The sequence below is a fragment of the Acipenser ruthenus genome, chromosome 11 (genome assembly GCF_902713425.1).
Source record: "Acipenser ruthenus chromosome 11, fAciRut3.2 maternal haplotype, whole genome shotgun sequence".
Taxonomy (NCBI): domain Eukaryota; kingdom Metazoa; phylum Chordata; class Actinopteri; order Acipenseriformes; family Acipenseridae; genus Acipenser; species Acipenser ruthenus.
This window is the reverse complement of record NC_081199.1, coordinates 22,529,082-22,545,756: the sequence shown is the minus strand read 5'-3', so window position 1 is coordinate 22,545,756 and position 16,675 is coordinate 22,529,082. Positions and strand designations below refer to the sequence as shown.

The window sequence follows — 16,675 nt, the reverse complement described above, 5'->3', positions numbered from 1 at the left end:
TATTTTTTCCAACATACTTTACACCAAAAATAAAAACAATGGAAGAAAATTCGATGTTCAGCCCTTCAAATAACTCTTTTAAAACCCCAAAGGCTGTAATCTGGAACAGTACAAATAGCAGTGGAAAATAGTTTCTCGGTTATTACAAAAACTACACTTATCAGAAACCCCTGGTTGAATTACCGCAAGAAAGGAATTAGTAGCCATAACAGTATGTAACACCCTCCATTGTAAATTTCCACCACGTTTCTGCAGTGGTGGCTTATACAGAGACCTCCAGGCTGGAACTATGGCCTCATGCACCTGTAATTTTGCACGCCAGTGTGTGTTGGGACTCCCTTTAAGGTTTTGGTAGTATTTAATTTTACCACACAAACAATACAATTCTTTCTTATCAGTGGCCGTAAAGCTGTGTGGTCCAGTGGTTAAAGAAAAGGGCTTATAACCAGGAGGTCCCCGGTTCAAATCCCACCTTAGCCACTGACTCATTGTGTGACCCTGAGCAAGTCACTTAACCTCCTTGTGCTCCGTCTTTCGGGTGAGATGTAATTGTAAGTGACTCTGCAGCTGATGCATAGTTCACACATCCTAGTCTCTGTAAGTCGCCTTGGATAAAGGCATCTGCTAAATAAACAAATAATAAGGTATAAGGTATAATTATCTCTAAACTGCAAAATCTCTCCTGACCTGTCCTCAATCTGCTCCACAACTGGACTGCACTGTAGCTCAAAATCTGGGGGCTCTAACTCTAAACCAACAGCATCTGTAGTTGAACTAATTTTGCTTCATAGAGTCGAATTCTAGGTGATGCAAAATGTTTGGCCATGGCTGTATATGTGTCTGCACTGGTATTGCACCAGTAGCCCCCACTGATTCCCAGTCTCACACCAGTTTGTTTCCTCTCTTGCAGGACAGAGTCGGTGGCCGAGAAGATGCTGACAAACTGGTTCACTTTCCTGCTGCACAGATTCCTCAAGGTGTGCAGGCTTTTGAATTTCCCGCTCCTGTCTTTGCACAGACTGCTGGCCACTTTATTAGGGCATGCCTACCACGATTTGGCATCTGAATTAAACGCGTGCCAAGTAGATTGATCATGTGAAAGCTGGTCTGTGTTAATCTGCTGAAACTTAATTGGGGAAAGCGCCTGCTTACTTGCGTAGTTTACTGTAGAACTCTGTTTCGCTGTACAATTTAAGATCCAGTGATTTTATTACACTGCGCGTTCCCAGCTCATGTCAGTTTGCAGCAGCCACTAGAAAGAGTTTCAACAAAACTTCAAACGATTCATATCAGAGGCTGCTTTTAACCGCAGGGTCGACTCGTTGCTGACTGACTGACTGCTGAGTTTTATGATTACCAGATCGTCATTGTGAAATAAGAAATTGTTCTCAATTGACATCTGGATAAATAAAGGTTTTCATTGATGTAAAATATAATCCCCACAACACAATTGATCAGAACAGATGGCACAACATCGCACCAGGCCAACTGCGAAAAGCCAGTTGCAAACCATGGTAGAGTATTATTATTATTATTTGTTTATTTAGCAGACGCCTTTATCCAAGGCGACTTACAGAGACTAGGGTGTGTGAACTATGCATCAGCTGCAGAGTCACTTACAACTACATCTCACCCGAAAGACGGAGCACAAGGCGGTGAAGTGACTTGCTCAGGGTCACACAGTGAGTCAGTGGCCGAGGTGGGATTTGAACCGGGGACCTCCTGGTTACAAGCCCTTCTCTTTAACCACCGGACCACACAGCCTCCTATAGAGTGTGGTGAATGTCTCGGATAACCATGGGAATAAACTAATAAATTACCATGCGCAATACCATGGTAAACTTTTAAGTGGTGTGATGCAGCCCTGTGTGTTTTCAGGAGTGTGCCGGGGAGCCTCTGTTTATGCTGTACTGTGCGATCAAACAGCAGATGGAGAAGGGACCCATTGACACGATCACTGGAGAAGCACGATACTCATTGAGCGAGGACAAACTGATCCGACAGCAGATAGACTACAAGCAACTGGTGAGAGATTGCAAACTGTTAGCAACCCCTGAACTCTTCAGACTGGTCTGTAATGCAGGGGTGTTCAAAGTTGGCTCATCCACTCCTGGTCTTTGTTCCAACCGTGTTCTGAATGGTTTCATTGAATCAAGCCTCCATCCAGACCCTGAAGCAGTTCATGATCTCATTTTACCAGCAAAAACTGGAGTGGAGTAATGGCCCTCCAGGACCGGGATCGATTGCACACACAAACACCCTGCTGAAAGGAAACTAAATGAATGTGTGTAAATTTCTGTGTGAAGGATTGAAGCAGAATTTAAAAAGTTTCCTTTATTCCGATAATCAAAAAGTCACATTTTAACAGCTTAATCATAAGAAAAGTTTGAGAGTGAGAAAAATCCATTCGGCCCATCAAGTCTCGCCCCATAATCATTAGATTATTAACAGAAATTAAGCAATGACCCTATCTGTGAGGAGCATCGGGCACTGGTGTGTGTGTGTGTGTGTCAATGGAGGATCTTCTCAAACATACTCTCAAATGCCTGTCTTGTATATCTTACCTAAATGTATGTGTGAAGCTAAACCACCAAGTGTCTCTTTTTGCGAGTAGTGTTCCCACACCTCACTCGGTCGTCTTGCAGTTGTGCTGACACACATATGAACATAATTTTGATGATGTTATTTACCGTAATCAAAGACACAACAAAATGATATTGCAAAAGTCCTACCGGAAAAGGGTGCTTCCTCCAGTCCAGGGCAGGCTGGAGGCATGGAGACTGAACTTACTCCAACATCAAAATTGTTAACTGAAAGCTATCCGTTTCCTTAGTGACACGTAAAGTGCAGCTGACATCTGTACTATAAATAGACTGGCAAGTCGTCCCTTTGGCACATTTTAATTCAGTGTGCGACAGTTTGAACTCCTTTTAAAGGAAGATTGCACCGTGCAAGAAGTGGAAGAAAACAAATGAATAAGAAAGACAATTATACTTTCCAAAATCAAAATATAGTTTTAGACTGAAGTAAAAATGCCGCCTGTCCCTTTAAACAAAGTCAAAACTACTCTGCGCTTTTTTGCATAAAAGAACGCAGGGTGTGTTTACCAGTAAACATACCACTTAGAATTTAAAGACAAGAAGAATTCCAAACTTACTTACCGGCTTGGAGTTACAAACAGAAGGAAAATGCAATCAAGGACTCAAACAATATCAGTCAAGTCTGTTTAAGTTTGTGTTGCATGTCATTTAGTTTTGTGTTTGTTTATATTTACTCTATTGAGCTGGCTTTTGTTTGGTTTTGGTTGATGTTTGAGAATGCACATAGTTCTGAGTTAAAAACAAAAATGATAACACTAACTACTACTAACAATTAAGACAGTAGGAATCTGATCAGCATTGGTTTGTTACACTTATACACAAAAAAAAAACTATATGTGCACAGGCGGGTCTGGTGTCCAGCGCAGAATCTGGGCTCTGGTCCACTTGTACCGCTCTGACTGTGAAAGTGTAGGGAAACAGATTGACAGGAACGAGCTCCCAGAATACTGTCAATAGGCCAGGCAGGCACCAATTACTGATTTATTTTAATTAAAACAGCTACAATAATGTGCACTGTAGAGTGGATGGCCTCGTCCTTACAAAGTAACAGTTTGTTGATTCCAGGTTTCCCTGAATTCCTAAACTTGACAGTGACCGCTGTGTGTACACCTTCCACCCCCTCTCCCCTCCTCCTCCTGTCCCAGACTCTGAACTGCGTGCCTCCTGGGGGGGGAGCCAGGCTCTGAGGTCCCGGTCAAGGTGCTGAACTGCGACACCGTGACCCAGGTGAAGAACAAGCTGCTGGACGCTGTGCATAAGAGCATCCCCTTCTCACAGAGACCCCAGGCAGAGGACGGACCTGGGTAAGAGAGGAAGACACACACACAGCCTCCACACGAGAGTGCAGGGGCACACGCACACACATGAGAAAGCAGGGGCACATGCGCACGCGCACACCCCAGAGTGCAGAGGCACACGCGCACACCCCAGAGTGCAGGGGCACACGCACACACACACACGAAAGAGCAGGGGCACTGCAGATATCAATGCACAAGACACAAAGTGATAGTGGCAGTCAGTGTACAGTCCTTATACAAGTTTCCCTTAGTAAAAGCACAGTGAAAGCATAGGTAAGCATAGTGAAGACCAGCAAGGCATGGTACATTAATAAACATGGCAAACCAGGGGAAGCTGTGGTAAATGCATAATATAACCATGGGAAGAGCATGGTACCAACCAAAGTGCACGTTTAATTACATAAAAAAAAAAAAAATGTGCATATCATATGCTGCATTAATTTTATATTCTCAAAAAAATTCTTATAGGTTGTGTTTCTTGCATAATTCCGTTTGAGATTACTAGCCCTCTACCATGCAGCAAAATCTCTTGAAATGCAGAGAATCAAGACTTAAAAGGTCATTGGGACAGATCATAAAAAAAAAAAAAATCAAATTAAATTGATTTCTCCATCTTACTGATGGAATTACACCACATTTTAGAACTGAAATGTTGACCCTGTGACTGATCCGGGGTAGTAGATGGGATTTAAAATAAGCCTTTGGAGAGCAGTTTGATCCATTCCTCGTTTTACTAAGAGTTAAATAAGACACCCCTGAACTTGTTACCTATACACTGTGACTAATCAAGCTGGTTGTAAAACCTGGAGTGGATCGAACTGCTATGCAACAGGAGTCTTATTTCCCATTCCAGGTTTTAATATGTGCTATGTTAGCCACAGTGTGTATAGGTAACAAGCTCAAGGGTGTCTTATTAAGTAGTAACACCAGGAACGGATCAACCTGCTATGCAATGGGAGTCTTATTGCCATCCCTGGTATTGCAAACATGTATTTCAGTAATAACGTAGTACAGGGATGGAAATAAGACTCCTATTGCATAGCAGTTTTTCACCCATGCCAGCATTTTAATATGTGCTAGATTCAGTGTATAGGTAATAAGCTCAGATGTGTCCTTATTAAAGTCATGGTAAAACCAGGAATGGGTCAGAGTGCTATGAAATGGGAATCTTATTCCCATCTCTGCTCCCTGTCCCTGGCTGGTTTGGGTAACTGATTCTCAGCTGTCACTCTGAACTCTGCTCCTCAGAGTGGCGGCAGGGCAGGCTGACCAGAGACATTCTCCAAGACGAAGACGTCACGACAAAGATTGAGAGCGACTGGAAGAGACTGAACTCGCTGGCGCACTACCAGGTACCTGCACAGAACAGAGCGAGACAAACTCACAAAGCCAGCCAGCCCGGGGTCAAGGCTACCAAGAGACTTCAGAGGTCAACCCTAAACTGGACCAGCTAGATCAATAACCCCAACTGTGCCATTGTTCAATACAGGCTAAATTAACTCATTATAAAATTGCAACTCAGTGACTTGCACCTCACTTTTATACGTATTTCAAATATAAGGCTGGATTCTCAAGTGTGTCGCTGGAAGTCTAAGCTATGCTGTTCTGTGTCGGCAGGTGTCGGATGGTTCGTTGGTGGCGCTGGTTCAGAAGCAGGTATCTGCCTATAACATTGCCAACTCCTTCACCTTCACCAGATCTCTTAGTGGATACGGTAATTCAGTACACTGGCAGTGTAGACACCGGCTCCCCTTATTCAAGCCAGTATACATAGAATACTGTGTGGAATGCTTTATGATATCCATTCAATGCAAGAGCTCACTAAATACAAACTTCTACATGAAGCCTTTTGCTTGTGTTTAAAGCATGTTATATTGTTTGTCAGTGTGACTCTCAGTGCTGTGTGTGTGTCTGTACAGCTATGGCCAAAAGTTTTGCATCACAATATAGAATTAATTAATTTTGCTTCGTAAAGTGGAATGAAACCTGATGCATGACGTTACGTTAACATATTGAATTGCACACCGCTTTGCAGTTAACTGGGAAAACTGACACAAATTGAAAGACATTTCGAAATCGAACCTGAAATACTACTGTACTGCTGTTATGGCTTCCTGTAGACTTTTGCAAGATCGTTTGGTTGCATGATGTTAAATAGAAGATCTAAATTATGTTCGTATAGTTTTTTTTTTTTTTTTAACTTTGAGGCAGAGCTGTAGAGTCTCAGTGCTGTGTGACGGCACCCCCTTGTGTTTCAGAGTCTCCTGCGCACCTCCAGCAGTCCGGATAGCCCTGCGTTCGCGAGCCCCCATGATCACCCTGGACCAGGAGAGCAGTACCAAGCTGTGGCACCTCGTCAAGAACCACGAGCACTCGGACCACCGGGAGGGGGACCGGGGCAGCAAGATGGTGTCCAAGATCTACCTCACCCGCCTGCTCGCCACCAAGGTACCCCCCAGGACCAGGGCATCGAACCCGTGCAGCAGCAGCTTGCCAACATGTTCAGCTGTATCTTGAGCTCAACCAGTACCTCTCTATGTCTTAAGAACAGCTTTAAGCTGTATATTGAGGGTGTATTTAGCTCTAGCTTGAGAATCTCTCCCCCAGTACATCTTTAGCTGTATCTTGACAAGACCTTTAACTTTAATTAAAGGTTCTCACAATTGAGCCAAGCTCCTCCTATGCAGCTCTCCCTCCTTCTACAATAGAATTTTTTTTTTCATATAGCGCCTTTCACAACAGAGTTATCACAAAGCGCTGTCCAATCAAGAATATGATAAAGGAACGTTTTTAACATCTCTCTCTCTCTCCCCTCTCAGGGCACGCTGCAGAAGTTTGTGGACGACCTGTTTGAGACGGTATTCAGCACAGCACACAGAGGAAGCGCCCTCCCGCTCGCCATCAAGTACATGTTTGATTTCCTGGACGAGCAGGCAGACCGGAGACAGATTAGTGACCCCGATGTGCGACACACCTGGAAAAGCATCTGGTGAGCACGTCTCAGCGCCCCCGCAGGATCTCGATCTCCTAAGCGGCGCAACTTGGTTTGCCCTCTGTCCCTGTTTCCCCAGGATCATCCTGGTTTTGCCCCTTCCTGGTGCATAAAGATCCTGTTTTTTTTATTGTATGCTTCCACATGCATGTAGATTCAGTCAATCAATTTGAAAGCCTTCTACAGCTCTGGCTAAAAGTTTTGCATCGCCTAGAATTTTTGGATTGAGGTATAATTACAAACATAATATAGATGTAATCAAAGAAACTACAAATGATATTGCTAAAGTGTACTGGAAGCCATACTAGTAGTACAGCATTTCATGTTAAGTTTTGAAGTGTCACATTGTCAGTTTTCCTTGAAGCATACGGAAAACTACAAAGCGGTATGTAATTCAATGGGTGCGTTCACGACACGCAGACTTTCGTCATTCTGTGCAGAATCGGAGCAAGTAGCCAATTAATTTTCAGAATCTTTGCAGAATCTGTGCAGACTTAGCAAAGTCTGCCTCTCGTGAACGCACCCAATATGTTAACGAATTAGTTCATTCTATAGGTTGATGCAAAACATTTGGCCAGAGCTGTAGGTATAGCAGATTTTTAATAAAAGCGAAACCAGTGAATATTTCTTGCCAGCAAACTAATGTTTTACGGTATTTTCCTTCCTTTCTCTGGACCGTGTTTCTCTCTCCAGCCTCCCTTTGCGGTTCTGGGTGAATGTCATTAAGAACCCGCAGTTTGGGGCTCCCGAGTGGCGCATCCAGTAAAAAAAGCACTCGCTAGAGTGCAGGATGCGCTCTATAGCCTGGACGTCGCGAGTTCGAGTCCAGGCTATTCCACAGCCGACCGTGGACGGGAGCTTCCAGGTGGCGGCGCTCAATTGGCCGAGCGTCGCCCGGGTGGAGGGAGGGTTAAGTCGGCCAGGGTGTCCTCGGCTCACCGCGCACCAGCGACCCCTGTAGTCTGGCCGGGCGCCTGCGGGCTTGCCTGTAAGCTGCCCAGAGCTGCGTTGTCCTCCGACGCTGTAGCTCTGAGGCGGCTGCACGGTGAGTTCGCAGTGTGTAAAGAAGCAGGCGGCTGACGGCACATGCTTTGGAGGACAGCGTGTGTTCATCTTCGCCCCTCCCGAGTCAGCGCAGGGGTGGTAGCGGTGAGCTGAGCATATTTTTTTTTTTATTAATTGGGCATTTCAAATTGGGGAGAAAAAATAATAAAAACTAATTGGCAACGACTAAATTATTTAAAAAAAAAAAAAAAGAACCCGCAGTTTGTGTTTGACATTCACAAGAGCAGTATCACGGACGCCTGCCTCTCTGTCGTGGTTCAGACCTTCATGGATTCCTGCTCCACCTCTGAGCACCGCCTGGGCAAGGACTCCCCTTCCAACAAGCTGCTCTATGCCAAAGACATCCCCAACTACAAGAACTGTGTGGAGAGGTGAGCCTGCAGCCTAGAACTTAGAGCCAAGGAGAATCAGGGTCCAACGGGATACTCAGAAAGGTCACTTTAGACCTTGCTTATTTAAAAATGTAATTCAAATATGTATTGGAGACACAGCTGAAGTGAGACCTAGTATCATATCATGTTGGGACAGCAGTGTGGAGTAGTGGTTAGGGCTCTGGACTCTTCTTGACCGGAGGGTTGTAGGTTCAATCCCAGGTGGGGGACAATGCTGCTGTACCCTTGAGCAAGGTACTTTACCTAGATTGCTCCAGTAAAAACAATGTGATATCTTGTAACAATTGTAAGTCGCCCTGGATAAGGGCGTCTGCTAAGAAAGAAGAAACAATAATGTTATAAAATGAAAAATCATGTTTATGTTTTTGAAAACTACACAGTGGTGTAGCTAATGGAAGATGCTGAGATTATATAATCTGAAACCCTTCCCCCTTCTCTCTCTCAGATACTACAGAGATATCGCTAAAATGCCAGCAATCAGTGACCAGGATATGGACGCTTACCTGGTTGAGCAATCCCGTCTCCTTGCCAACGAGTTCAACACTCTGAGCGCGCTCAGTGAGCTCTATTTCTATATCAACAAATACAAAGAGGAGGTAGGGGTCAAAATTCATATCATATACGCAGGGCTTCTGATTTTTGGTTTAAACACCCCCAATAGAAAATCGGTGGATAGCCAATGAACACCGGGAAAACTGTGGAAATGGTTAATCTAGTGTAATCCATTCCAGGTTTTACTACCAGCTTGATTAGCCCCAGGTGTGTCTAATTATTAAACTCCCAGTGAAACCAGGACTGGATCACACTGCTGTGCAACGGGAGTCTTATTTCCAACCCTGCAGTCAGTGACTCTGCTCTCTCCTATCCGTGCAGATCCTGACCTCGCTGGACCGCGACGTTTACTGTCGGAAACACAAACTGAGACAGAAGCTGGAGCAAGCCATTAACCTGATGTCCGGCAGCAGTTGAGGTTAGGAGCAGTCACAGTGAGACTGACCTACAGCAAAGTGCCATACAACACGACTTGAGAGGAGACTGGAGACCGAGAGAGAGAGAGGAGGTCTGGGCTGTAGAGAAGATCATGTGGGCCCAACTTGGGTTTCTCACCTTGGTTCTGAAAACAAAGGACTGTTTCATACAGGCGGACCTCTTTGGGAATGAAGCAGACTTTTGGGGAGGTTGGACGGACACTAGCATTGATGGACCGCGGTTGTTTCTAAGAGGAGAAATGTGTCCATGTTTGATGCCGTCTCCAGGCTATTTGTTTTGGGGAAACGTGCAAGGGAATTACATATATATATAAAAAAAAAGCAAAGCAGTCATTCAGTTGAAATTAAATTGTCGTTTTTGTGGTGAATATATATAATCGATGGATGATCAATAGGGTTTGTAGTGGTACCAGAAATTCGCTATAAAGTTGCACTATACCTAGTTTTATATATTGAATTTAACAAATATTTGTAAAAAAAATCAAATAAAAATCTCAACCAAGATTCAATGTCAAATACCCGGCCAGCAGAAAACATAAATTGAAACAATATTGTGGCAGTCTATGACTAACACAACCATTGAAAAAGAAGAATCAAAATGTATGTGGTTTGCAGAAAAAACATAATCAGAAGTAAATCAAACATATTATTGAGACAGTTAACGTAACAAAATTTATGTCAGTTTAATGGGGAAAATATTGAAGAGTGTAGCCAGCAGGTTGGGCAATTTAAAACCAGAGGTTTAATATATCAAGCTTTTAGGTAGGTTTGTGGTTCCACTGTAGTGACCTGCGAAAAGCGCCTTTTTAAAAAATTGAATACGGGCCCACAGGTGACCCCTGAATACATGAATTATATGGGGGTCCCCTGTTTTTGTGTGGCTAGTTATATGGGCAACCAGTAGCCCCTAAAAGTTGCCTGTTTTGAAGTATGTGTTTTCTTTGCCGTCCATCAAAACCCTATGAGCTCCATTCATTTATAGAAGATTTTTCTTTGGTTACAAAATGGATTTGAGGAAATAGCCTTTTTTCTTTGTTGCTTCTTCCTGCTGGCTGAGTTGTGTTTTGCAGAATAAGTCTGCTAATGGTGGTGAATGTGAGTGAATAGAAACCGTCTCCCTCGCTAGTGGTGGAATTGCGATCGTCCAATACAAGGACAGCTTTCTGTTCTTGTATCTTAATCATTGTGGACAGTTTAAGGTGTACTGTAAGTTTTTTTTTTGGGGGGGGGGGGGGGGAATATTGGAGGTGCTTGTCAGCTGGTGTTGGGGGATGAAAGTAAATTGTTTTTCTGTACAGCAGAAAGAAATGTTACGATGTGGTGTTTAGACCTTTACTAAATGGAAAACACAATTATGGGAAGAGCAGGGCATTCGGGAAAGGATTATTATTATTATTATTATTTATTTCTTAGCAGACGCCCTTATCCAGGGCGACTTACAATCGCAAGCAAATACAAATACATTCAAGTGTTACAATATAAGTCATACAATAAGAACAAGAAATACAATAATTCTCAAGTGTGACAAACCACAATTCAATAATACAGCAGATAATAGTGAAAGTTACATCAGGATATGATTAAGTAGTGATAGTTACATCAGGATATGATTAAGTACAAAATACTACAGATTAAACACTTGGGAGATTACAATATTCTGAGGTACAGGATTAAATGCAGTAAAATAGGGGGCAGATAAGAGCAAAATAAAGCATATTTAAATGAAGGGTGATAGTGTCCCAGGATACAACAGAGGAGTTCTACAGGTGCTGTTTGAAGAGGTGAGTCTTAAGGAGGCGCCGGAATGTGGTCAGGGACTGGGCAGTCCTGACATCTGTAGGAAGGTCGTTCCACCACTGCGGAGCAAGGGTGGAGAAGGAGCGGGCTCGGGAGCGTAGCGGAGGTAGAGCCAGTCTTCTAGTGCAGGCGGAGCGGAGAGGTCGAGTGGGGGTGTAGGGAGAGATGAGGGTCTGGAGGTAGCTGGGTGCAGTCTGATCAAGGCATCTGTAGGCTAGTACAAGAGTCTTGAACTGGATGCGAGCGGTGATCGGGAGCCAGTGGAGCGAGCGGTGATCGGGAGCCAGTGGAGCGAGCGGAGTAGTGGAGTAGCGTGGGCGAAGCGAGGCAGAGAGAACACCAGGCGGGCAGCAGAGTTCTGGATGAGCTGGAGCGGACGGGTGGCGGACGCAGGGAGGCCAGCCAGGAGGGAGTTGCAGTAGTCTAGGCGGGAGAGTACCAGGGCCTGGACCAGGAGCTGGGTAGCATAGTTGGTGAGGAAGGGTCGGATTCTTCGGATGTTGCTCAGGAAGAATCTGCAAGTGCGTGCCAGAGTGGAGATGTGCTGGGAATAAGAGAGGCAGGGGTCCAGGGTGACTCCAAGGTTTTTAGCTGAGGAAGAGGGAGAGAGTGTGGTAGATTCCAGAGGAACAGAGATAGAGAGATCAGAGGAGGGGGAGGAGGAGGGAAAGAAAAGGAGGTCAGATTTAGAGAGGTTGAGTTTGAGGTGATGCGAGTGCATCCAGGAGGAAATAGCAGACAGACAGGTAGAGATACGGGAGGAGATGGTGGAGTCAGAGGTGGGGAAGGAGAGGAAAATCTGAGCATCATCAGCATAGAAATGGTATGAGAAACCATAGGATGCGATGAGGGGGCCCAGGGATTCTGGTAGCGTTTTGGGGAAATGGCTGCTGTCTTTTAAGAATCCAGCACGCGTATGTGTGTCGATAAGGAATCTTTCTGCGTTGAACTTTGTGGTCGTCACAGTGAATAGGCTGCAAAATACTGTCTGGCCTGTCGCTGAATTGCAGTAATTATGTTTACTCTTTCAAAATAAATAGATTAACGGTAACCCCCCCCCAAATGACTCATGCTCCCTTTCCCTCTGTGGTGTTCAGTTCTGTGCCATAGGTGCTAGCTTGTAATGTTGCAATAGGAGTTGTTTTGGTGCCTTGGAATGAATGAATAGCTGAAATGTAAGTCAAGCCCTGTTTCTAAACGTGTAAATAAATAAGGATGTATAGAGGCCCGTGTGGATCACAGGCATACTTAAGCAGTACGTTGTTTGTCTTTGTGCTGCGCTGGTAACGCTACTAGTTGAATTTTGTCTTTCTTCAAAAAAAAAAAAAAAAAAAAAACCACAAACCCATAAACTTGCTGTCTAAATGCAGCTCAGATAGAAACCGGAATTGATTGTTTGAAAGGATATTTTTTTTAAGACATCGCTGTGGTTTCCAATCTGTTTCACAGGCGTTTTTAAAATGTTACAGATTTTTTGTTTGCAAATTTCTGAAAAAAAATAAAACATGGAATTTATAGATTTGATTTCCTGAGCAAAAGCATTTAGTTTATTTTTCTGTTCTTCCTACACACCCTGCTCCATTTTTTTTTTTTTACCATTTGGAATCCTTGGAGTTGTGGGAAATAATTCATGGCAGTGTGTGTGCGCCACACTGGACTGTTCTGTATGGTTTTTGAAGTTGTGTGGGGGAAGAAAGCATGGTAGTTTGTCCTAATGTAACAAACAATTGTAAATGCAAAGACTAATAAAGTTTTCAAAAAGAATGTTGGTCCAATTGTGTTAACATTAAATAGAACTGTGAGTGGTTTAAGCTGAGAGGACATGATCATGTTGGAAGGGTGCACGGGCTGCCTTGTCCCACTGGGATGATAAAGTTGGCAATGCATTTGTCACGTGCCTGCCTTTGTTTCAGGAGGTAAATGGTGTTCAGTGGGAAATTTGTATGAGTGGATTTGACGAAGTAAATGGATTTCCCCCCCCCCCCCCCCCCCTCCCCCCCCCCCTCCCCCTCCCCTCTCTTACAGCATGTATGTATTTCTTAGCAGATGCCCTACAAAAGAGACCACATTGAATGTAAAGAAAATACACAAACCAATTTATACAGTTGGGTTTTTATTGGAGCAATCTAGGTAAGGTACATTTTGTATGCTGTATCACTCAAATGTGTATGAAAGCTTACCTTTTGAGAAAGAAAAGGAGTTTATGGGGGGGTAATGGTTTTGCTAAATGATGTTTCTCTGTCTTTCAGGTAAGCCATGTGAAAGTGTTTAAATCCGGCTAATAAACACCACACAGAGAAAAAAAAAAAAAAATTAGTTGACATGTTAACCCAAAAAATTTCACTCTCCTTAGTGCGAAGTCAAGTGAGTGTAGAAAGTGAAATGTTTTGGGTTAAGTCAAGAGTGACATTTTTTTAGGGTTAAATCAAGAAATGTCATGGCAACAAAGTCCAAAAGGAACTTTATTCAGAATGTAAATGTGTAAAAAATAAGCTGTGGGTACATAAATAAATCAAAAGGCAACATTGTACTCAATCAACATCTGAATTAGTTCTGTTGGAAACAGAAGAATTATAAGCAAAGTCTAACCACCATGAATTATAGAAGAAAATACACATTCAGATACTGGTTAACATTAAGAAACTCATGAGTTTTCATTTCAAAATATGCTTTGTAAAAGAAAACAAACATGTTTAGAATAGAGCAGTGGCCTATTGTAACATTAAAGTTTGTAAAATGTAACACACTAAAAATGGCTATTCCAAGCTGTTTACAGATGATAGTTGACTGACGCTAAAAAAAAAAAAAAAGTTACTACATTCAACAATAAAAAAAAAAAAAAAAAAAATATTGAAGTGGACATTTTCAAAGACACACGTGCAACTTCAAAACGAGTTCGGGTCTTTTTGCGAAACAGAAGCAACTAATTTTAAAGTCGGTACAATTAACCACACACACCGGTTAAACGCCAAACTGATCCTTCTGTAAAAAAAAAAAAATAATAATTATATTCAAACAGATGTGGCAAAACGAAATGTTGTACAAATCACTTGTGTAAGTATTTTCATATACAAAGACTTGGGTATATTTTGTTTGACGACAGTCCTGGTCTGTAGAAGGAATCTGCGCATGCGCAGTACCGTCCCGCTGTAACTTCCAAACAAAATGGAATTCGGTGGAACTCGCTTACAAAAACAACCGTAGTATCAGTCTGTGGTAACGATCTATGTAACCTCACATCAAAACACCGAGTCTTCTGTACAGACGCAGCAGAAGTTATTCGTAATAATTCACATTTAAAAAAAAAAAAGTCACTTAACACTTCAAAACGAGCCCAGGTGCTTCAAGGAATAGACAAAAAAACCAATATGCTACAAAACCATACGTAACTACAGGCAAAACACAACTTACCATTTCGCTCAGAGAAGTTCAATCAAACGAGTCTCGGTCCTTCTGGGGAAACAAAAAAAGTCGCGTTGGTTCTATCACTTACAAACGGGCGTCATCTGCTATGGGGAAGATCGACGTTTTGTATCAAATACAAAACAATAGTCTTCGTGCAAAGCAGGTGAAATGCATCAAACTGAACTCGAGGGTGGAAGTATTATCCAATCTGACAAGTATTCGGATGGACGCGCTAAAACAAGAGTTCGGCTTTTCTTACTACGCACGTTTTACTTAACTGCAATATCTGGCAGCTGACCAACTCGGTTAGCGTTAAACAAAAAAGCCACCATTACTCTATAAAACAACACTTGCAGGAAATGCATTTTCGAGTTTGTTATAAACCAGTACCCTGCTTCAGAAACTTACAATAAAGACGTTGTCAAAGCGCAGCAACCTAAACTGGCCCAATTACTGCCTGTTTTTTCACCTCGTTTGCGATGCTATTTGGGATAGATAATGCTCATTGCTGAAATGAGAATGCTTACCATTTCCTTTGGAGAAGCGTAAATGAAACTATAATTCTCCACTTCAAACCACCGCTGTGGAAAAAAAATTAACAAGGTGGAACATATGCAACAAACGGATCCTTGCAATTCACAAACATGGAGAACAAAATACAAACTCGCCATTTTCACAGCTCTACCTCTTACCTGCACATGCAAAAACCAAAACAAAGCTCCCGCTCGTGTCTAAAAACAGACAATACGTAAATGAAACCGCAGACACATCTATTCGATGCAATTCGCTTCCAAAACAAACAAAAAAACGACAGCTTACCATTAGTGGGAGTCATGCACGCCATCAAACGAAGTCTGCACTTCAAAAACGAGCCCCGAATACCATGAAAAAAAAGTTAGAATATAGAACCGAAACAAAAATGACTGATTCAAATTACAAACTAAGAAGAAAAAAAACAAGCAAACTTACCATCACTGTTGCAGAAGTTTGATCAAACGCGCCGTTTAAACTTCAAACGAGCCTGTAAAAATAAAGAAACACAAAAGTTAAATATAGAAGAGACAAAAAAATGCCTCATTCAAATCACTTCCAAATAAAGAAAAAAACGTACCATTATTACGCTCAGAGAAGTTGAATCAAACGCGCCCTTTCAACTTCAAAACGAGTCTCGGTCCTTCTGGGTATTAAAAAAAAAAAAAAGTTAACAAAATAGATTCATTGAATTCAACAACAAAATGGAGAAAGAACACCACTTACCATTTTCGGTGCCCAATTTAACATTTTGTGCAGTTTGTTTGTCCATGTGTGGGCAAACGCAAAGTTTCTTGTCTTAAAATCGAAGAGAAACAAAGTGTTAAGCGACCCTACCCGCTGACCGAGTTTTCGCTGTTCCAAAAACAAACATCTTAACACATTAAAACACCGCAAAACTAACCTCGCTCCTCCCTTCCGACAGCTTTCAAGCATTTTGCGGTGCATTTCTCTTCTCAGCCTGCAACTCCCCCCGGAGCTCCGTTCACACACAACACACTCCACGGCCCCTCCGGCTCGAATGAACTCTCGAGTCGGAACTGGGTGTGTTTATCCACGGGGCTTCGAACGCACCTGGCCGAGGGGGCGGGGCTGGAGTACCTGCGCATTCACCTGACTCCACCAGACTCCTCAACTCTTTCACGACGCCTCCTGGACTTTACCGGCATTGCACTTTCCCCACAGAGCCCCTGCTGGTGTTCTGAAAGTTTGCAAAATGGCCCATTTTATTTAATTGTTTATTAGTATTTTAATTGCTGCCAATTAACACTATCCTCCTTTTTTGCCCCTTTTGAGGTAACCGCCCGAAAAACGGCGATTACCCCAAAAATGCCGACGCGGTAGAGAACGGGCCACCGTGTAAAACTCACCACACCCCGTTCGGGCCAACGCGAGCAATGGCTCTTGTCAGCCTTCCCGAAGCATGTTGGCGAGAGACTTTGGGTTTCACGTCACCAGACCCTACCTGGATTCGAAACCTGTCTCGAAACCGCGCAGAGTATAGTGTACACTTGTGATCAATCGCCCAAAGCCTCACGCCACCGTGCCGGCGATACTCCAGCGCGATTTTTAAATATTTCAATGTCACAAACAGGGCTACTACGTC

The 16,675-nt window shown here is 43.1% G+C and overlaps 1 protein-coding gene and 1 long non-coding RNA gene across 4 annotated transcripts; one reads left to right on the top strand and one right to left on the bottom strand.

Moving 5' to 3' along the window:
- Positions 1–827: 827 nt before the first annotated feature.
- LOC117426110 (plexin A3-like) lies at positions 828–9,885 on the top strand. The gene is made up of 12 exons (XM_059033460.1): positions 828–977; positions 1,879–2,025; positions 3,746–3,904; positions 5,147–5,250; positions 5,516–5,554; positions 6,157–6,346; positions 6,718–6,887; positions 7,584–7,625; position 7,673; positions 8,157–8,326; positions 8,793–8,943; positions 9,221–9,885. The coding sequence occupies exons 5-12, from the start codon at positions 5,523–5,525 to the stop codon at positions 9,314–9,316; spliced, it is 852 nt and encodes a 283-aa protein (XP_058889443.1). The 5' UTR covers positions 828–977; positions 1,879–2,025; positions 3,746–3,904; positions 5,147–5,250; positions 5,516–5,522; the 3' UTR covers positions 9,317–9,885.
- A 4,098-nt stretch (positions 9,886–13,983) lies between these two features.
- On the bottom strand, positions 13,984–16,213 carry LOC131739453 (uncharacterized). 3 transcript variants are annotated; one of them, XR_009330538.1, is made up of 7 exons: positions 15,974–16,213; positions 15,796–15,867; positions 15,650–15,715; positions 15,231–15,559; positions 15,066–15,119; positions 14,545–14,586; positions 13,984–14,115 (listed from the first exon to the last, which is right to left on the bottom strand). It is a non-coding gene; the product is annotated as an uncharacterized LOC131739453 (long non-coding RNA). The 3 variants fall into 3 exon arrangements; XR_009330537.1 differs by having other exon boundaries at positions 15,066–15,392; positions 15,508–15,559; positions 15,974–16,211; XR_009330536.1 differs by having other exon boundaries at positions 15,066–15,559; positions 15,974–16,210.
- Between the last annotated feature and the right edge of the window lie 462 nt (positions 16,214–16,675).